Consider the following 19,763-nt stretch of genomic DNA (forward strand, 5'->3'; position numbering starts at 1 on the left):
CACTGCCTAGCTCTTTTTCCCCCCACCCACCACCACCACCTAAAAGAGTTCAGTTTTTATTGGTTTCAATTGACAAGAGCCTGAATGTTGCTTTGGGGGCCTTTGCGTGTGCATGGAACATAATCTAGGAGAGGGAGGAGAGAGAGAGAGAGAGGGAGGAGAGAGAGAGAGAGGGAGGAGAGAGAGAGGAGAGAGAGAGAGGGAGGAGAGAGATCTGTCTATCTGACAGTTCATAATCTAGGAGAAAGACTGTACAGAGATCTGTCTATCTGACAGTTCAAGGGTTGGTAAAGTTTCTATTCACCAGGCATCTACGAAGGATCCCCCCTCCCCGTTGACTAGAGATTCCATCAGCATCTCAAACAGCCAGTGGAGCTTCCTGGGGTCTCTGCTCTCCTGTACCACACAAACACACAAAGGTGAAAGATGTGGATGCAGGGAAACAGAATCATGTCAGATGGGACAGTCTTTCCTCACTCCTCGCCTCATTAAATGCATTGGAAGAGAAGATCCAAGGTCCTTCCCGTTCTGGCCTTCTCCTCTAATGCGTTTTGAGAAAGAAGCAAGGAGATAGGATGCAATCGGGAATGGAGGAACTACTGATTGAGAAAGAAGCTGAAAGAAATGGACTGCTGAATGAGATGAGGGCTCGAGGCTTACACAGGCAGTGGCGATGCAGGTGCCCCAGTCAGCGTAGGTCTCTACAGTGATGTTGTTCAGTGCTGTACGGAGCAGAGGACACAAGAGCTCCCACAGACTCTCAACCTGCGAGGGGAACACAGGTCCAGAGTCAAAGGTCAAGAACTTCAAAAATATTTAACTTGTATTTATCCAGGTAAGTCAGATATACACACACATTCTTATTTGCCTGGCAAGTGGAGAAATGTAAAGTACTGATTATGAGTCTGGTGTGTGCGCGCGCATTTGACCATGGTGTATGTATCTCTCCTACCTTGCCGTAGCTCCAGTGTGTGTGTGTGTGTGTGTGTGTGTGCTCGTTCCGACCTTGCCGTAGCTCCAGAGTGTGTGTGTGTTCGTTCCGACCTTGCCGTAGCTCCAGAGTGTGGTGTGTGTGTTCGTTCCTACCTTGCCGTAGCTCCAGAGAGTGTGTGTGTTCGTTCCTACCTTGCCGAAGCTCCAGTGCTTGCTGCCTCTGATCAGTCCAGAAGTGATCTCTGCCACACAGCGCTGTTTGCTCTCGTGTGTGTCGGCCACCAGACGCTCCATGTGTGGTTTCAGCACGGGCAGAAAGGCATCGTTGAAGTTACGGAAGAGACCCTGAAAGATAGAGGAGTGGCAGTAAGACAGTGTTACGGAAGCCTAAAGATTTGGCTTACAAATAAAACCCTCCTGGGTTTATCCTTCCCTCGTTCCTCACAACCTCGTTCCTTGCAGTCACCTTTTCAAAACGTCAGACGGAAGCGAATAGACTATTAAGGAACTCACGTCCTCCGATGTTTTGAACAAGAGGCGGGATAGAGAACAAGGTATTAATGAAGGTTCAGGAAATATCTCAGATTGGGAGGGTCTTAAATCCTGATCGCTCTCCCCCTCACCTTGAAAAGGCAGAACCTGCGGGGGCTGAACTTGTCCTTGCCCTTCCGATCCTCCAGAGAGAGGAATTCAATCAGCTGGTTGATGAACACTGGGTCTGAAAAGTGGTCGTAGATGATCTGCTCTCGCTGGAAGGAGAGAAGAAGAAACTTATTACAGTGGACCGGAGATATCACATTTTACAGCAGAGGATGTTATATAGCGTTTTCAAAGAGTGAGAGACTGCATTCTGATTCTCTAACCTTCAGCCAGAAGTGTGCACTTGTTCACTCCTGCTCATACATTTAAAAGCGTGCATGGCTGGAGGGAGTTTCCACCATATTCCTTACACTAATACATTCATTTCACATCAATCAGGGAGGAGTGTCCAAGTATACACTTCGGGACAAGGGTGGCGAATTGGACTGTGGCCATTGTGTGTGTGTGTGTGTGTGTGTGTGTGTGTGTGTGCGTGCGCGTGTCATCTCCTCACCTCTGTCATCTCCTCTCTGGTCAGTCCTTGTTTGGGCTGCTCCTCAGAGGGAGAGTACATCATGAGTTTCTGTGGCCAGCTGTAGTATCCCCAGTGGGTCTTCTCTACGAATGTACAGCCCTCCCAGTCCTGCTGGGTACGAGGCAGACTGCTACTGTTATACTGGAGCCACTGGTTATCAGGCCTGTCTCCTGCTATCATACCAGCTGGCTCCTTTAGACCACCTGGTAGAGGGAGAGAGGCAGTGAGGACCATACTGTTATACTGGAGCCACTGGTCATCAGGCCTGTCTCCTGCTATCATACCAGCCAGCTCCTTTAGACCACCTGGTAGAGGGAGAGAGGCAGTGAGGACCATACTGTTATACTGGGCCACTGGTCATCAGGCCTGTCTCCTGCCATCATACCAGCCGGCTCCTTTAAACCACCTGGTAGAGGGAGAGAGGCAGTGAGGACCATACTGTTATACTGGGCCACTGGTTATCAGGCCTGTCTCCTGCTATCATACCAGCAGGAGAGGAGAGAGGTGTTGAGATACATGCTGTATAGCTGTTAGAATCAGACCTGGGGTCAAATAGTATTTGTTTACTTTCAAATACAGTACCAGTGAAAAAGTTGACACACCTACTCATTCAAGGGTTTCTCTTTATTTGTACTATTTTCTACATTGTAAAATAATAGTGAAGACATCAAAACTATGAAACACATATGGAATCATGTAGTAACCAAAAAGTGTTAAATCAAAATATATTTTAGATTCTTCAAAGTAGCCACTCTTGGCATTCTCTCAACCAGCTTCATGAGGAATCATTTTCCAACAGTCTTGAAGGAGTTCCCACATATACTGAGGACTTGTTGGCTGCTTTTCCTTCACTCTGCGGTCCAACTCTTCCCAAACCATCTCAATTGGGTTGAGGTCGGGTGATTGTGGAGGCCAGGTCATCTGATGCAGCACTCCATCACTCTCCTTCTTTGTCAAATAGCCCTTACACAGCCTGGAGGTGTGTTTTGGGTCATTGTCCTGTTGAAAAACAAATCACCGTCCCACTAAGCGCAAACCAGATGGGATGGTCGTGTCGCTGCAGAATGCTGTGGTAGCCATGCTGGTTAAGTGTGCCTTGAAATCTAAATAAATCACTGAGCGTGTTACTAGCAAAGCACCCCCACACCACCACCTCCATGCTTCACAGTGGGAACCACACATGAGCAGATCATCCATTCACCTACTCTGTCTCACAAAGACACGGCGGTTGGAACCAAAAACCTAAAATTTAGACTCATCAGACCAAAGGACATATTTCCACCAGTTTAATGTCCATTGACGGTGTTTCTTTGCCCAAGCAAGTCTCTTCTTCTTATTGGTATCCTTTAGTAGTGGTTTCTTTGCAACAAATCGACCATGAAGGCCTGATTCACGCAGTCTCCTCTGAACAGTTGATGTTGAGATGTGTCTGTTACTTGAACTCTGTGAAGCATTTATTTGGGCTGCAATTTCTTTGGCTGGTAATTAATGAACTTATCCTCTGCAGCAGAGGTAACTCTGGGTCTTCTTTTCCTGTGGCGGTCCTCATGAGAGCCGGTTTCATCAAAGCACTTGGTTTTTACGACTGCACTTGAAGAAAAGTTATCGACATTTTCCAGATTGACTGACCTCATGAAGCTGGTTGAAAGAATGCCAAGAGTGTGCAAAGCTGTCATCAAGGCAAAGTGTGGCTACTTTGAAGAATTTCAAATCAAAACTATTTTGATTTGTTTAACACCTTTTTTGGTTACTACATGATTCCATGTGTTATTTCATAGTTTTGATGTCTTCACTATTAGTCTAAAATGTAAAAATAAATACATTTTTGACAGGTACTGTAGGTGCTTCTACATATCTGCATTGCTTGCTGTTTGGGGGTTTAGGCTGGGTTTCTGTATCAGCACTGCTGATGTAAAAAGGGCTTTATAAATACATTTGATTGAAATAATTTTATAGAGCCTACCTGAAGTGCCAGATGGAAAGTGTTAAGTTCATGTTTTAAGTATCCCTACATTTCTATTATTACGGGGCTATCACTCAGTCAAGAGTGCGCCTGCGCAGGGAGTCTTGTGGTTGATGGACCTAGCCGAGAGTGGAATGGCTACCTTGTAGTGTGTTCATACAGTATAGTAAACTTTGTTAAACTGGAACCTTGTCATTGTGTCATTTCGAGTTAACAGAAAGGGTTTGCAATTTTGGGACTATTCCTTTGGTTCCATTGCACCAGAGCAAGCCCAATCAAGTACAGCTTGAAACAAATACTATTTAAACACAGATAAGGGGACTAGTGAGCGAGGAGACAGGAAGTGCAACTCGAGAGTGTTTACTTACAGAGCTCGTTGGGGCTGACTGGTACTTTTTTATGCGGCCTCTTGAGTTGCTTCATGATCCCTGCCACTGCTGATATCGCCAACTAGTGGGGGAAATAAACAAAAAAAAAATGTTTCTATATCTTAAAATGAAACACTATAACGAGGATTATGCATACATGGCTGATGTTTGAAGATAAAGTTTCTCACACAAATTCACATTTACTGTAACGTTGTTGACTGCTGCCATCTTGAAGAGTTCTCATGCAAAATAGATTTTCTCTCAATGTAGTGAATGAAACTGAATGCATGACTGGGTCTGTCCGTTAGTGATTCTGTGTTTAGCCCATGTGTGTGTGTGTGTATGGATAGTGGTTGTGTGGCAGCGCCCACCTTGCGGACCAGGAGGGAGTCGTGGTTGAGGCTCTTGACAAAGAACAGGACAGCAGGGGAGGGGAGAGGGTGGTCATCTCTCAGCAACAGAGACAGGAATCCAATGGCATTGTGCTCAAACTTCCAGGGCCTGCAACATACAGAGCAGCGGGTGAAAAACGTTTTGAGACGGAGTGAAGGGAGGTACTACCGGGGTCGTATTCATTAGTAGAAAATCTTTGTACAACATGATGTAAATGGTTTCCGTTGCGCAACGTTTTGCTACAGAGTGCACTGATGAATAGGAAGTTGAAAATGTTGCAGTTAGAAACGTAAGGAACAGAGCAGACATGATTCCCTTGTTCTATACCACAGACTATCATATCTGTTAAACACAATACATTTCTATGCTTGTTTCAGTCATTGAGACAAGGTGAACCTACATGTTTCTGTCGTTGAGGCAGTCCAGAAGTTCACCAACCAGGCTCTCATATTTCCTGAGGGAGACAGACCAGTAGTAGCTTGTAAAGTGGCTTTTACTGGGGACATTATACTGTAGACATAACTGAGAAATGAGTTTAACAACAGGAACGGCAGACCTTTGCTAGACTGCAATAAGACACCAATAGGACTGTAATTTGAAGATTTTGTGTACAGTTCATCAACAGCATTGTAGTGTTTATTCATTAGCAGAGAAAGCTCTTCCTCTGGTACTTACTGAACTGAGTCGAGGTTCTTCTCCGCCTGCTTCCTGAGGCCCTCTGCTTCTTCTTGGTCTGAGGGGACAGGGTCCTGAGGAACACCGGAGGTCTGGAGCTGCACCGCCACCGCACAACATTCTGACGGGATCTACAAGAGAGATAACATTTAGTTTAATCATAAATTATTATATATGATGGGATATATAGTGGAGGTAAAGACAGGTCATCTCAGGCCAAGCACACGAATATATAGATGACCTGTAGATTGAACTTCAGAGACATGTTTGAAGCCTATTCAGTCACAAAGCTTTACTCTCGAAGGCTTATGTCACACCGTACTTCTATACGCCGAACAGGCAATAGTATATACATTTTGTCATTCATTGAAAAAAAAGAGTTGAGAGTAAAGCCAGCGGGCTAAGTTGATTGAAATGACATCCTTACTTTCAGTTTACAATCAGATCAAGTTGAAATTACGTCATTACAAACCATTCACAACTAGATGGTAGCAATGACAATTTCCACCAGTGGAAAAGCAGGAAGGGTATCTTACAGCAAAGTCGATGCCAATGGTCTCGTATTGGCGGTGGACCTTGTCAGCGAGGTCGTCAAACAGGCGGACGATGGAGGGCTTCTCCAGGGACATAGCTGAGCTGAGTCCTGAGCGGACGATGGCAGGCCAGGTCAGGGTGATGCAGTCCCAGTCGTGCAGGTTGGCCAGGCACACCCCACTGTGGTTCCCCAAGAGACAGTACAAGGCACCCTGGAGAGAGAAGAGACAGGGGGAGGATGAGGAAAATAATGAAGGATGGCGAATATGAGGACTCAAAGTTATATTCCATTTCTCGATTTACACCATCCAGTCAGTCAGTCATTTAGTCAGTCAATCAATCGATTGATCAATTAATATCAATAATCAATCTGCAATAACCAGCCTAGACCATGTGTATGTGTGTGTGGATGAGGTAGGGGAGTGTTTGTGGTCAAGATAAGAGAGAGACAGGACAGAGACAGGCCAGTCGTACTTTGAATTGCTGCTGTGTGACGTCGGAGCGGTCTGGCTCCAGGAACTCCAGCACACGGGGGATCAGGTCCCTGCAGCAGAAGTTATAGGTCCCCAGAGCTGTGAACAGCACACTCTGAGCCCGGCTACGCACCTGGAGGGACACACAAGGTACATACCCTCAAATGTTTGATGCCTTGCATCCTGTCTCCTCGCCGCCTCCTCAAAAAACATCAGAGGAGATGAATGTGTTGAGGTGGCGAGGAGAGAGGAATCAAGGAAAAGAAGCCAAAATTGATAAATCATCTCTCTCACCACAGTAATGTTTTGTTTACCTGCTGGAGCTACTAAAACAAACATGTGTGGTAGTGAACTGAGCTAACCTGACTGTAGGTGCTGGTAGAGAGCCGCAGCAGATCCCGCATCAGTTCCTGGTGGATACTCCTGTACTCACACCCCTCCACTGTTAGCTTACGCAGCTGGACAACACAAAACACAGCAGCTAGGTTACAACCTGGGGTAAACACACACATTCTTCCATGACAGCAGCAGACACATGAGAATGGACAGAACAGAGAGAGGGCAGAAAGAGAAGAGAGGAGGGAGAGAGACCCTACCTCGTGCTGTAGCATGACTCTGTCGATTAGCAGGGCTCGGATGTGCTGCTTCCTGCCGTGAAGCTGTAGGTATATTAGAAGACAAATGAGTAAGTGATTACGGGTCAGCACCAGAATCAATAAAAAAATGCAAAACTCAACTCTTACAAAAGATATGTCAGATAAGTATGTGGGTGCTGTGAACGACCAGCATTCATTCACTTGAGAAATACAACTTAATTTGGGAGTTCCACCACAACCTCAGCCATGGCTCCAGTATGGTGTTCTAGCCATCTCTCTCACCCTGTTCTCCATGGACTTCTTGACCAGGTTGAAGCTCTTCCAGCGAGAGTCAAACTCTTGTTTGTGGGAGCCTTTGAAGTGCAGCAGGTCACTGATGATCTTGATGATGGAGAACAGAGACTTGGTGTCGTCCTCTGAGTGCTCCAGAATGTGATCTGAGGAAATAAAACAGAACAATCCATTCCATGATCTGGATATGTTTTAGAGAAGGTTTATTCAATCTTAATATGTGAAGAGCGTCATAAGGTGGTGGACACAAAGCAATTTAAAAAAACATGACACTTCTAGGAAGGGAAATGATCTGGACAGGTTTACACTTTCTGTGTTAGATCTGGACATGTGCAGAAAAACCAAGTACAGCAGAAGACAAGTTTCCGTTGAACTTCTGTGTACATTGGACAATAAAGTAATCTTGCCAAGAGAATGATAATACCGCAGTCGATGACAGGACACAGTATCTGGAAGGTTAGTGCCACATAGTATAACAACAGTTGTTTGGGTGGCTGTAGTTTGATGTTGGGTGTGTGGTTGTGCTGTGGTTACAAAACAGGAGGGGACAAGGGTTTGTTCTTGGGTGTGGTGTTGTTACAGAGGCAGAGAGGATGTGAATGTAATGTTAGGTGGGGTTGTGGTTACAGCGGCAGGAGGGAAGCGGACACTACTCACGTAGCAGCTGCCTCATCACTCTGCAGATAACGTTTCTGTAGTTCTCTCTGGACACATCTGCAGGGAGGGAGAGAGAGTTGAGGCATTATAACTCTGGCTTGCCACACTATGAACACATCCCAGTCCCAATATGACTGCCCACACAAAGAAAATCAGAGCACAGCTAACTGTAATTCTCCCTACCATCGGCCATCCCTGTGAAGAGGTTAGTCTCCCCCAGATTCACCATGCTAGTCACCCTGATGGAGAAAGAGGTTTCAAAGTTAAAACACACTGTTGGTAAAACACTTTGTGACAAAGAAATGACTTTATAAATACATTTTATTGATTAAGCTTGTTCGCAAATTAAATGTGTCCTACTCACAGTTCAGGGATGGGCTCTCCTTGCAGCAGGGGCAACAGGCTACCTGCTCCCAGAAGGCAGTGCTGTACAATGGACAAACTCTGTAGGACGTCATCCCTGAAAAACAGAATTAAGACAGTTACAGGCAGGGTCCACATAACACCGACTACACATTATAGAGCAGAACAGGGTTGTGTTCAGCAGGGCGAAAACGTTTTGAAATGGAGGTAGCAGCTAAACATTTCAGGACAATAGCTCACTTGTCCACTGCAAAACGTTTTTGCTACTGTGTGTATTACTGAAGTAGTGGTGTAGTAGAGACCCAGGCTTGTTTTAAAATGGTGTTCCTGCTTCTGGTTCAGAAGAGCATAAAAAGGTTAGCTTATTCTTGGATGTACAGTATCCTATCCTTGCACCTCCACCTTTCTACTCCAGACTTTACCTGTCGCTGACACACTGTTTAATGTGTCTTCAACCTGGTAAAACTTGTTTCTCTAATTGGGAAAGTTTATGTAGTCCTTCTGTGTTTGTCTGTTTCCTTCTGTTTGATAACAGATGAATATGAATAGTCTTTTAGTTAGTTTATCCCTCACCTGGTCATGTCCCGTTCCCCCTGGGCGTATCTCTGCAGTCGGAGCAGCTCTGGCTGTAGAATCAGGTCTAGAACGTAGAACACAAAGCTGGTCTCCTCCACTCTGGGGACGTGCCACTGGATGTTCAGGTTCCATAGGTCCCCCGGACGACCCCAATCCTGGAGACACAGAGGGAGAGAAACATGGTTTTATTCTGGATCAAACAGGGGCTTAGGTGGTGGGCGTGAGTAGAGCCCAACCGATATATCAGACGATATTGTCCTTTTACTGATACGTCGGTCAATAATTCTATCGATAACCAATATTCAATAAATATGATGAAACAAACTAATCTCATGCTAATCTGAACACTTGCGGCCATTCTCATTATGTCTTATTGTAACAATGTATTAGACAATTTCTCTTTTGGGTGAGAATTGAGTGTGGGAAAATTATACTTTTTCATTTCTTTGCAGTAAAACAGTATAATCAGCATCAGTACGTTTTGTCCCCCCCCAAAAAAAACATTGGTTGGGCTGTGGGCGTGGCCAGTGGCGTAGCTTCAGCCGGTGCAGTCACACCATACCGGGCCCAGATCTGTGGAGCCATGCCCCCTATGTAATTTGAATACCGCCCCACCATGCCCAAGTATTAATTGTTGACGCAGGTCCATCTCGTATACGATTTGACGAGAAGATCTTTCTTTAAAGTAGGCTATATGATAAATGATCACCAACAAAATGTTTTTTTGCCACTACGTAAGTAAGCATGATATTTTTGTGTATTGATAACAATAAATCAAATTAATTTGCTAAATAAATCATATTATTCAAAACCATATTAAGATAATGAAATGCATTATGGGATTGTTGTTGTTTCTGTCATCGTTCAAAGCAATAGTTGAGCTAGCTATCAAGAGACAATGGCCGATTTCTGGCGACAGGTGTTGGAGCGCATAGTTAATGTAACTCCCATACTTACGTCATGTAATTTGGCGTTCAGATGGCACTGTGAAAAGCTGGAGCAGGCCAACAGTGGGAATTTTCTCAGTCTAATTGAACTGCTGTCATTTTACGACCCAGTTCTGAAAGAACTTTATCTCAGCCCTCAAATCCAAAATGAGCCGATTTATACCTTAGCTGAGCGAGTGAAGAGTGACATTCAGGGAGAGATGCAGGAAGCCCCATTTTTTATTATTATTATTATTATTATTATTATTATTATGGACACCACAACAGATGTATCCAAAGTAGACCAGTTAAGCCAAGTTTATCGCTATGTGAGAGTGACAAGGGATGCAAATAATGTCGCCACAGATCTGACCATCACAGAGTCGTTTTGGGGATTTCTGAAGACTGCTGACACATCAGCAGCTGAGCTTCAACATAAAATTCTGGGCAGCATAGAGGATAATGGGCTGGATATTTCAAAATGTCCTCGGCAGCATTGAGGATAATGGGCTGGATATTTCAAAGTGTCCTGGGCAGCATAGAGGATGATGGGCTGGATATTTCAAAATGTCCTGGGCAGCTTAGAGGATAATGGGCTGGATATTTCAAAATGTCCTGGGCAGCATAGAGGATGATGGGCTGGATATTTCAAAATGTCCTGGGCAGCTTAGAGGATAATGGGCTGGATATTTCAAAATGTCCTGGGCAGCATAGAGGATAATGGCCTGGATATTTCAAAATGTCCTGGGCAGCATAGAGGATAATGGCCTGGATATTTCAAAATGTCCTGGGCAGGGGTATGATGGAGCTGCTAACATGAGCAGGGTCTATTCGGGTGGGCAGGCCAGAATATCCGAAAAAGAGCAGCTTGCTGTTTATGTGCATTGTGCGTGGTGCAGTCTTAACCTGGCTCTCAACGACTGTCAAAAATGTGCCAGCGATTAAACAGTTTTATGATACTGTTGAACTGTTATACACCTTCGGGCATAGCATAAAGAGATGGTCAATGTTGAGTGGTATATTTGATTTTGCATCAAAAAAATAAAAATGTATCTCTAAAAGACTGTGTCCCACCCGCTGGTCATCTAGATATGAGTCCCTTGCCGCCCTGAGATACAGATATGTGGACGTAATGAAGGCCCTCACCAAGATTGTGCTCTTAAGTGACAAGAAGAACGAGAGGGATGATGCAGCAGCATTGAAAAGGAAAATGGAAAAATGAACTTTTAGTCATTCTGCAGTCTAAGGTTTTAGAAAATGTGAACGTCGTCTCCAAAATGCTACAGGCCAAAGACGCAGACCTGCACAGGACAGTCAGCCTACTCAAAGACAGAGGTCCTGTCCTGATTCCGACAAGTTTTTGAGAAGGCCAAAGTCACTGCAAAGACCCTTGCCGACAAATGGGGAGCTCAGAACGCATTTGAAGACACTCGGAGAAGGAAGGCGAGGCGTCATTTTGATGAGCTATGTGAGGACGAGCGACTGTCTGATGGGGAGAGTCGTTTTAGAGTCAAGGTCTTTAAGGCAAACCTTGACATCGTTATCCACCAGCTGTCAAACATATTTAAAAGTCTGCGGGCAACATCGAGTCTGTTTGACTCCAACCATCCCACCACCCTGGCCAACGCAGATGATGCGACCCGACCGCCAGCCGGGTGGCTGAACATTACAGCAAAGATATATCAGCAAGCTTCCCTGGCCAATGACTCTCTTTCAGGGCCTGTTTTAAGAAGGAAATAGCAAAGCACACTACAGTGAGAGACCTGGCCAAGATGCTCATTTTGGATTACAATTCAGTCACTGCTACATTTAGGGAAGTAGTTACAGCGATGCTCCTTTTTGTGACTCTGCCTGTAACAGTAGCCAGTGCCGAGCGCTCCTTTTCCAAACGGAAAATAATTAAATCATGGAGCAGCATGCTGAGGAGCAGCATGCTGAGGAGCAGCATGGGACAGGGGAGACAGTGGTTTGGCCATTCTGTCCATTGAAAACACCATGGCCAGGACCATGGATTTGAATGCCATAGTCAACGACTTCGCAGAGCGCAAGTCCCGTCGAATGCCAATCAGATGAGTGAGTAAGCTTTTATTTTTACAGGGCAGGCTACCCAGACAGCCTATATAAATCAAGCTTAATTGAGATTAATGTACATTGCTTGTCAATCTACGATGATGCGCGATCTGTCTTTGGAAACCATTTTCTGGTGCGCGGCCGCTGAGCCATTTCATTGTCATCATAGCCTATACGTTTAACTAGGCTATAAGAATAATAGTAAGCACATACACATCATATACTGTTAAAAGGCATGCTGACATTTAAGCAATCTGTTTGAATGCTCCACTTGATTGATTCGCTGGCGTTTTTGCTATAGGCCTCTGCGGGAGGCAGATCATTTGAAATAGCGGTATGTCAGTTTTGCCGCCCTGCATAACTTCAGCGAGCATGTACTGGGTCATTAGCTGTGTTTCAGTCAAGAGATTGATCTATATATTTAATAATATAGGCTATTGCCTATTATTTGCAGATAAAATAGGGTGTTTTTTGACCGCTTTGTGCTTTCCGTGGTTAATTTCTGACCGTCGTCCATGGTGCTGAATGTATTGGCTATATTGCGGCTTCTCTGGTAACAGCTTCAAATATGCCCTTAGATTAGGTTCTGCTCTGCTGTTACAATGCTTAGTAATATTAAATGCACAGCCTTAACAACAAAATTATTTACATTTTAAGGGAAATATGGGTGGTGACAGGGGACTGTAATTCTTTTGGGCACCTGGGCCCGTCATGATTAAGCTACGCTACTGGGCATGGCAATGGCCATGGTCGGTCTGTCAGCACAGCTGAAATTTGTCTGACCGCTAGGAAATAATATTTTAGGTTCCCATCTTGGCGGTGGAGAGAATTTTGGTGTTTTAAAGCCAATTTCCTGCATTCTACACATTTCTTCAGAAGCTTAGAGACATTTTTCAATTTAAAGCAAATTTCCTGCAATTCTACACATTTTGCCTTGGAGCTGAAATACATTTTTCAGCTTTTAAGCAAATTTCCTGCAACTTTATGCACTCTGCCATGGCTAATGCTGTTTTCTTATGCTCAAAAGTTGTTAGTTCTCAAATATTTATTATGAAAAAATATATAGGTCTATTATCTTTTCTACACTGAAAGTGTTTTTACATTGCAAAAATGTATTTAAAAATATACAAATTGTTTTACACTGCAGCCCACCCAAGACGTTTCTATGCAGAAAGAAAACCGGAAGGTTTGGGTCAATATGTAATCCTTAATAATATACAAACTAAAATATCACATTTACATAAGTACACTGCTCAAAAAAATAAAGGGAACACTTAAACACAATGTAACTCCAAGTCAATCACACTTCTGTGAAATCAAACTGTCCACTTAGGAAGCAACACTGATTGACAATAAATTTCCCATGCTGTTGTGCAAATGGAATAGACAACAGGTGGAAATTATAGGCAATTAGCAAGACAACCCCAATAAAGGAGTGGTTCTGCAGGTGGTGACCACAGACCACTTCTCAGTTCCTATGCTTCCTGGCTGATGTTTTGGTCACTTTTGAATGCTGGCGGTGCTTTCACTCTAGTGGTAACATGAGACGGCGTCTACAACCCACACAAGTGGCTCAGGTAGTGCAGCTCATCCAGGATGGCACATCAATGCGAGCTGTGGCAAGAAGGTTTGCTGTGTCTGTCAGCGTAGTGTCCAGAGCATGGAGGCGCTACCAGGAGACAGGCCAGTACATCAGGAGACGTGGAGGAGGCCGTAGGAGGGCAACAACCCAGCAGCAGGACCGCTACCTCTGCCTTTGTGCAAGGAGGAGCAGGAGGAGCACTGCCATAGCCCTGCAAAATGACCTCCAGCAGGCCACAAATGTGCATGTGTCTGCTCAAACGGTCAGAAACAGACTCCATGAGGGTGGTATGAGGGCCCGACGTCCACAGGTGGGGGTTGTGCTTACAGCCCAACACCGTGCAGGATGTTTGGCATTTGCCAGAGAACACCAAGATTGGCAAATTCGCCACTGGCGCCCTGTGCTCTTCACAGATGAAAGCAGGTTCACACTGAGCACATGTGACAGATGTGACAGAGTCTGGAGACGCTGTGGAGAACGTTCTGCTGCCTGCAACATCCTCCAGCATGACCGGTTTGGCTGTGGGTCAGTCATGGTGTGAGGTGGCATTTCTTTGGGGGGCCGCACAGCCCTCCATGTGCTCACCAGTGGTAGCCTGACTGCCATTAGGTACCGAGATGAGATCCTCAGACACCTTGTGAGACCATATGCTGGTGCGGTTGGCCCTGGGTTCCTCCTAATGCAAGACAATGCTAGGCCTCATGTGGCTGGAGTGTGTCAGCAGTTCCTGCAAGAGGAAGGCATTGATGCTATGGACTGGCCCGCCCGTTCCCCAGACCTGAATCCAATTGAGCATATCTGGGACATCATGTCTCGCTCCATCCACCAACGCCACGTTGCACCACAGACTGTCCAGGAGTTGGCGGATGCTTTAGTCCAGGTCTGGGAGGAGATCCCTCAGGAGACCATCCGCCACCTCATCAGGAGCATGCCCAGGCGTTGTAGGGAGGTCATACAGGCACGTGGAGGCCACACACACTACTGAGCCTCATTTTGACTTGTTTTAAGGACATTACATCAAAGTTGGATCAGCCTGTAGTGTGGTTTTCCACTTTAATTTTGAGTGTGACTCCAAATCCAGACCTCCATGGGTTGATAAATTGGATTTCCATTGATTATTTTTGTGTGATTTTGTTGTCAGCACATTCAACTATGTAAAGAAAAAAGTATTTAATAAGATTATTTCATTCATTCAGATCTAGGATGTGTTATTTTAGTGTTCCCTTTATTTTTTTGAGCAGTGTATTTAGCCCCTTTACTCAGTACTATGTTGAAGCACCTTTGGCAGCGATTACAGACTCAAATCTTCTTGGGTATGACGCTACAAGCTTGGAACACCTGTATTTGGGGAGTTTCTCCCATTCTTCTCTGCAGATCCTCTCAATCTCTGTCAGGTTGGATGGGGAGTGTCGCTGTACAGCTATTTTCAGGTCTCTCCAGAGATGTTCGATCGGGTTCAAGTCCGGGCTCTGGCTGGGCCACTCAAGGACATTCATAGACTTGTCCCAAAGCCACTCGTGTTGTCTTGGCTGTGTGCTTAGGGTTGTTGTCCTGTTGGAAGGTCAACCTTTGCCCCAGTCTGAGGTCCTGAGTACTCTGGAGCAGGTTTCCATCAATGATCTCTGTACTTTGCTCCGTTCATCTTTCCCTTGACCCTGACTAGTCTCCCAGTCCCTGCCACTGAAAAACATCCCCACAGCATGATGCTGCCACCACCATGCTTCACCGTAGGGATGGTGTCAGGTTTCCTCCAGTCATGAGGCTTGGCATTCAGGCCAAAGAGTTCAATCTTGGTTTCATCAGACCAGAGAATCTTTCTCGTGGTCTGGGAGTCCTTTAGGTGCCTTTTGGCAAACCCCAAGCGGGCTGTCATATGCCCGCTTGTCACGGCTTCCATCCGGCCACACTATCATAAAGGCATGCTTGGTGGAGTGCTGGAGAGATGGTTGTCCTTCTGGAAGGTTCTCCCATCTCCACAGAGGAAGTCTGGAGCTCTGTCGAGTGACCATCGGGTTCTTGGCCACCTCTCTGACCAAGTCCCTTCTCCCCCGATTGCTCAGTTTGGCCGTGGAGGCCACTGTGTTCCTGGGGACTGTCAGTGTTGCAGAAATGTTTTGATACCCTTCCCCAGATCTGTGCCTCGACACAATCCTGTCTCGGAGCTCTACGGACAATTCCTTCGACCTCATGGCTTGGTTTTTGCTCTGACATGCACTGTCAACTGTGGGACCTCATATAGACAGGTGTGTGCCTTTCCAAATCATATCTAATCAATTGAAGTTACCACAGGTGGACTCCAATCAAGTTGCAGAAACATCATGGATGATGAATGAAAACAGGATGCACCTGAGCTCAATGAGTCTCATAGCAAAGGGTCTGAATACATGTAAATAAGGTATTTCTGTTTTCTATATTTTATAAATGTGCAACAATTTCTGTTTTCGCTTTGTCATTATGGGGTATGTTGTGTAGATTGATTAAATAAAAAAATGTCCAATGTTAGAATAAGGCTGTAACGTAACAAAATGTGGAAAAAGTCAAGGGGTCTGAATACTTTCCGAATGCACTGTACACAATCAAAAGAGGTTAACTATAGTCATGTGGATTGTGGACTGTAAAGAGAACATGTCTATTCAAACCACATAGTATAATCTCAGTGGTGCCTGGTCCACTAAGTCATGGCTATCAATGCATTATAATCATGTCTTGACCTATGCAGCCTTACGCCATATGTTTATAAAGGACCTATGCCATATGTTTATAAAAGGACCTATGTGAACTCCCCACAGCATTATTTCAAAATGTAAGATAATTGAGTTGCTAATGGCAGGCAGCCTGCAGTACACTGGTCAGCTTTCAATTGGAGTTAAGGCATCCGCATGCTTCCCAGCCGAAACACTTTGTGCATATATTATGACGACACTGTAAAGTTCTTGTTTGTTTTTTTCCCCCAGTTGTTCGGCTACACATTTTGTCTTGACGCAAGCCCAAGTCGGTGATTGGTCAACAGTTGGGATTCTTCAGTAAGGTCTTTGTTGTCGTTCAACAAGAGAAGACTCGTTTTCATGCACATTTTGTCATTTAGAAATACTGCACCAAACATCTTAGTTAGATGTACGACTAAAATCTCCTCAGCAAAAACCTTGAAATCAATGACAGATTTCTTGAGTCATCTTAGACTAATTCAGACTATTTTGAGGAAGTGTATACTGGACAAACAGTACTATTGACGCTTTTTTCTTGTTTTTCAAGCGAATGTCTTTTAAGGGAGTATGCGAGCACTCGTTCGGGTTGCCTAGCCGACTTTGGCTAGCCAAACTGAAGCATGCTGACGCATTTACTCAATGAAAGGGGGCAGCACTGAGCGAGCCAGCAACATCACTTCCTGGAGTTGCTCAAACTGCGCATGTTGTGTCTCCATGAGATGCCATCTTAACCAACTTCATTTGGCCTAAATGCACTATTGAGTATTCACATAGAAATGAATGGTGTCACATGATCAATGGTTTTGTCCATTCATATATAGTCATTGACATGCACGCAAATAACACAGAGACATACAAAATACACACACACGCGCTTGTCTTGTAGTCCTGACATCAATTCTAAGAACAGCAGGCAAGACACCTTATTTGGCATCTACTGCCATACAGGCTTTAATCCATTGAGCTAGCCAACAAGCTGCCCTGGGGTGCGTCCCAATAATCACTCCTTCGTCCTGAAGTGAACGTTCGTTCACTACTCCACACACATTTTAAAGCATTGGATTGTTAAAAGGCATGGCCTGAAGTGAGTTTCCATATACCAGGTATTTCCTTTCAAATCCATGAAGGGAAGTGAACAAGTGCCCACTTCGGGGAGAAAGGTTATGTCTCTACCTAAGACATAATAGGATCACACTCCAGGCCCTTCCATAGAGATGGATAGAGGGTGCACTTGCCACAAAGGCCTTTTAGTGTGGGCTGGGATTTCACCATTGGACTTCCTATGGGCAAAGATAGGTGTCCTCTATCCATCTCTATGGACCCTTCTCACTGACTAAGTGGACAGGGGGAGGGCTGAGGAGAGTAAATGAGGAAGGGAGGGGGGAGAAATAGAGAGTTAACAGGGCAGAGGCATGTTATGCCCTGGACCACTCTACTAGTCTGGTCTGGTTCCTTTGACACACTTTCTTTCCGAAGGTCCAGAGTGACTGATAAATGATAAGACCAATCAAGAAGATAATGTAAAAAGTTATAAAATAACACCATGTGTGATAGAAATGTACGAGAAAAAAAAAAAAAAAAAAAAGGTATGCATTCACTACTGTAAGTCGCTCTGGATAAGAGTGTCTGAAATGACTAAAATGTAATGTAAATGTAGAAATGGACAGAAGTGCTCGATAATCACCATTTTTTGGGGTCTTCTGGGTTATAAAAATATATTCCTACCAAAGAATATGTAGCAGAAATTTGGCAGGCAGGAATCTGAAAAAATATAAAACTAAAGTTTTGAACTTGATACCTTGATGAGTAGGTAGTCCTATATGGGCTGTTGAAAGTCACCTGGTACACTGCAGTACTCTGTGGGGTAGATAGATGTGTTACCCCTAACACCAGCCCTGCATGTACCACTAACCCTAACCCTGTACCTTGATGGGCAGGTAGTCCTGTGTGGGCTGCTGAAAGCCTCCCGGTACACTGCAGTATTCTGTGGGGTAGATGAGGGCTGTAGACCTCAGGATATGATGCAGCAGATTACAGGCCAGGGTGTAGCCCTGTTTACACTTCAGATGGAGGGTCAGCTGCAGGATCTGAACCAGCTGGGTGCTATAGGGGAGGATCTTGTCCCCGTCCACACGAGTCACCTGGGGAGAACAAGGTTAGGAGAGAAAATACAGACTCCACCTGTGTTCTGTTCATTAGGGAACAAAAAGACTATATATATATATATATATATATATATATATATATATATATATATATATATATATATATATATATATATATATATATATATATATATATATATATATATATATATTTTGCTACAGAAAACAAAAAGAAGCTTTCTTATCAGACAACATTAGGTTAGTAACTCCCGCATTTCAAAAATGTTTTCCTGTGTCTACTGACAGGTGAAGGGAACAAGAGTCTCTCAGTCCAGTCGGTATGAATGCAGGATGATGACCTCACCTCTGACAGTAGCTGAAGGTTCCATAGTAACTCCTTATCCAGTTCCTCCTCACTCAACACCTCTTCATCTGGAAAATCATCATCAAGAACAATAACATGACAGAGATAGTGAGATACTCTGAGGCCAACTCAGAACAAGGACCCAATGATTCCCACTTCTCCCCAACTCTAAGCCCTCCATAGCAAATCAAAACACAGCATGGATTTATATCCCTGCACATAAACAGAACACACTTCCTACTTAGTGAATACTTACTGACAGCGATCTGGTTTATGGCATTGCAGCAGTGGGGCACAAAAAGCTTCAGAGACTGTGCCGGGTGACACTTGGAGGCTGCTCTGCACATGTCAGCCACCATCCTGCCAGCCACACGAGTCTCAAAGATGTTGGTGGTGGCAAAGTTGAAGACCTTCTCCAGAGCCACCTGAGTACAGCCAGGAGAAACAAACGGTTGAGTGTGAGTGAGTGAATGAGTGAGTGAGTGAGTGAGTCCTACCTTGAAGATGTCTATGGAGCACTGTGTGAGGATGGTGCTGAAGGTAGAAGATAGTCCCAGCTCCACCAGGCTCTCCAGATGGGTCATCTTCTCTGTCTCTGTCTCCTCTCTGGTCTGCTCTAGAGTACTGCTGTCTATCAGGGCAAAACACCTGGACAGAGCCAAACACACAGACACAGTTTAGAACTGCTATACTGTTCCACTGATGACATGCACACATACATAGGCTACATACATCACCAAAAGTATGTGGACACCTGCTCATCGAACCTCTCATTCCAAAATCATGGGCATTGTTATGGAGTTGGTCCCAAATTCACTGCTATTACAGACTCTAGTCCTGACCTCAATCCCGCAAACACCTTTGGATTCAATTGGATAGGCACTATAGTATTGCCGGCCTAATCTCAGGAGTTGATAGACTTGAAGTCAAACAGCGCTGTGCTTGAAGCATTGCGAAGAGCTGCTGGCAAACGCAGGAAAGTGCTGTTTGAATGAATGCTTACGAGCCTGCTGCTGCCTACCACTGCTCAGTCAGACTGCTCTATCAAATATCAAATCATAGACTTAATTATAAA

General features: G+C 44.8%; 1 protein-coding gene across 3 annotated transcripts in view; it reads right to left on the reverse strand.

The window, feature by feature from the left end:
- The window catches only part of LOC115201556 (proteasome activator complex subunit 4B), an 81,625-nt gene that overhangs the window by 15,517 nt on the left and 46,345 nt on the right, over nt 1–19,763 (reverse strand). For all 3 annotated transcript variants that reach the window (XM_029765298.1, XM_029765297.1, XM_029765299.1), the window contains 22 exons: nt 19,186–19,336; nt 18,945–19,113; nt 18,689–18,756; nt 18,145–18,360; nt 8,934–9,091; nt 8,362–8,457; nt 8,181–8,236; nt 7,998–8,054; nt 7,332–7,486; nt 7,050–7,112; nt 6,816–6,911; nt 6,455–6,586; nt 5,983–6,192; nt 5,447–5,577; nt 5,172–5,225; nt 4,750–4,879; nt 4,379–4,460; nt 2,027–2,250; nt 1,557–1,682; nt 1,126–1,278; nt 661–765; nt 305–396 (listed from right to left, as the gene is read on the reverse strand). In XM_029765298.1, coding sequence (XP_029621158.1) covers nt 305–396; nt 661–765; nt 1,126–1,278; nt 1,557–1,682; nt 2,027–2,250; nt 4,379–4,460; nt 4,750–4,879; nt 5,172–5,225; nt 5,447–5,577; nt 5,983–6,192; nt 6,455–6,586; nt 6,816–6,911; nt 7,050–7,112; nt 7,332–7,486; nt 7,998–8,054; nt 8,181–8,236; nt 8,362–8,457; nt 8,934–9,091; nt 18,145–18,360; nt 18,689–18,756; nt 18,945–19,113; nt 19,186–19,336 — 2,724 coding nt within the window. The remainder of the gene's footprint in view (nt 1–304; nt 397–660; nt 766–1,125; nt 1,279–1,556; nt 1,683–2,026; nt 2,251–4,378; nt 4,461–4,749; nt 4,880–5,171; nt 5,226–5,446; nt 5,578–5,982; nt 6,193–6,454; nt 6,587–6,815; nt 6,912–7,049; nt 7,113–7,331; nt 7,487–7,997; nt 8,055–8,180; nt 8,237–8,361; nt 8,458–8,933; nt 9,092–18,144; nt 18,361–18,688; nt 18,757–18,944; nt 19,114–19,185; nt 19,337–19,763) is intronic.

Source organism: Salmo trutta, chromosome 10, assembly GCF_901001165.1.
Source record: "Salmo trutta chromosome 10, fSalTru1.1, whole genome shotgun sequence".
Lineage (NCBI taxonomy): Eukaryota > Metazoa > Chordata > Actinopteri > Salmoniformes > Salmonidae > Salmo > Salmo trutta.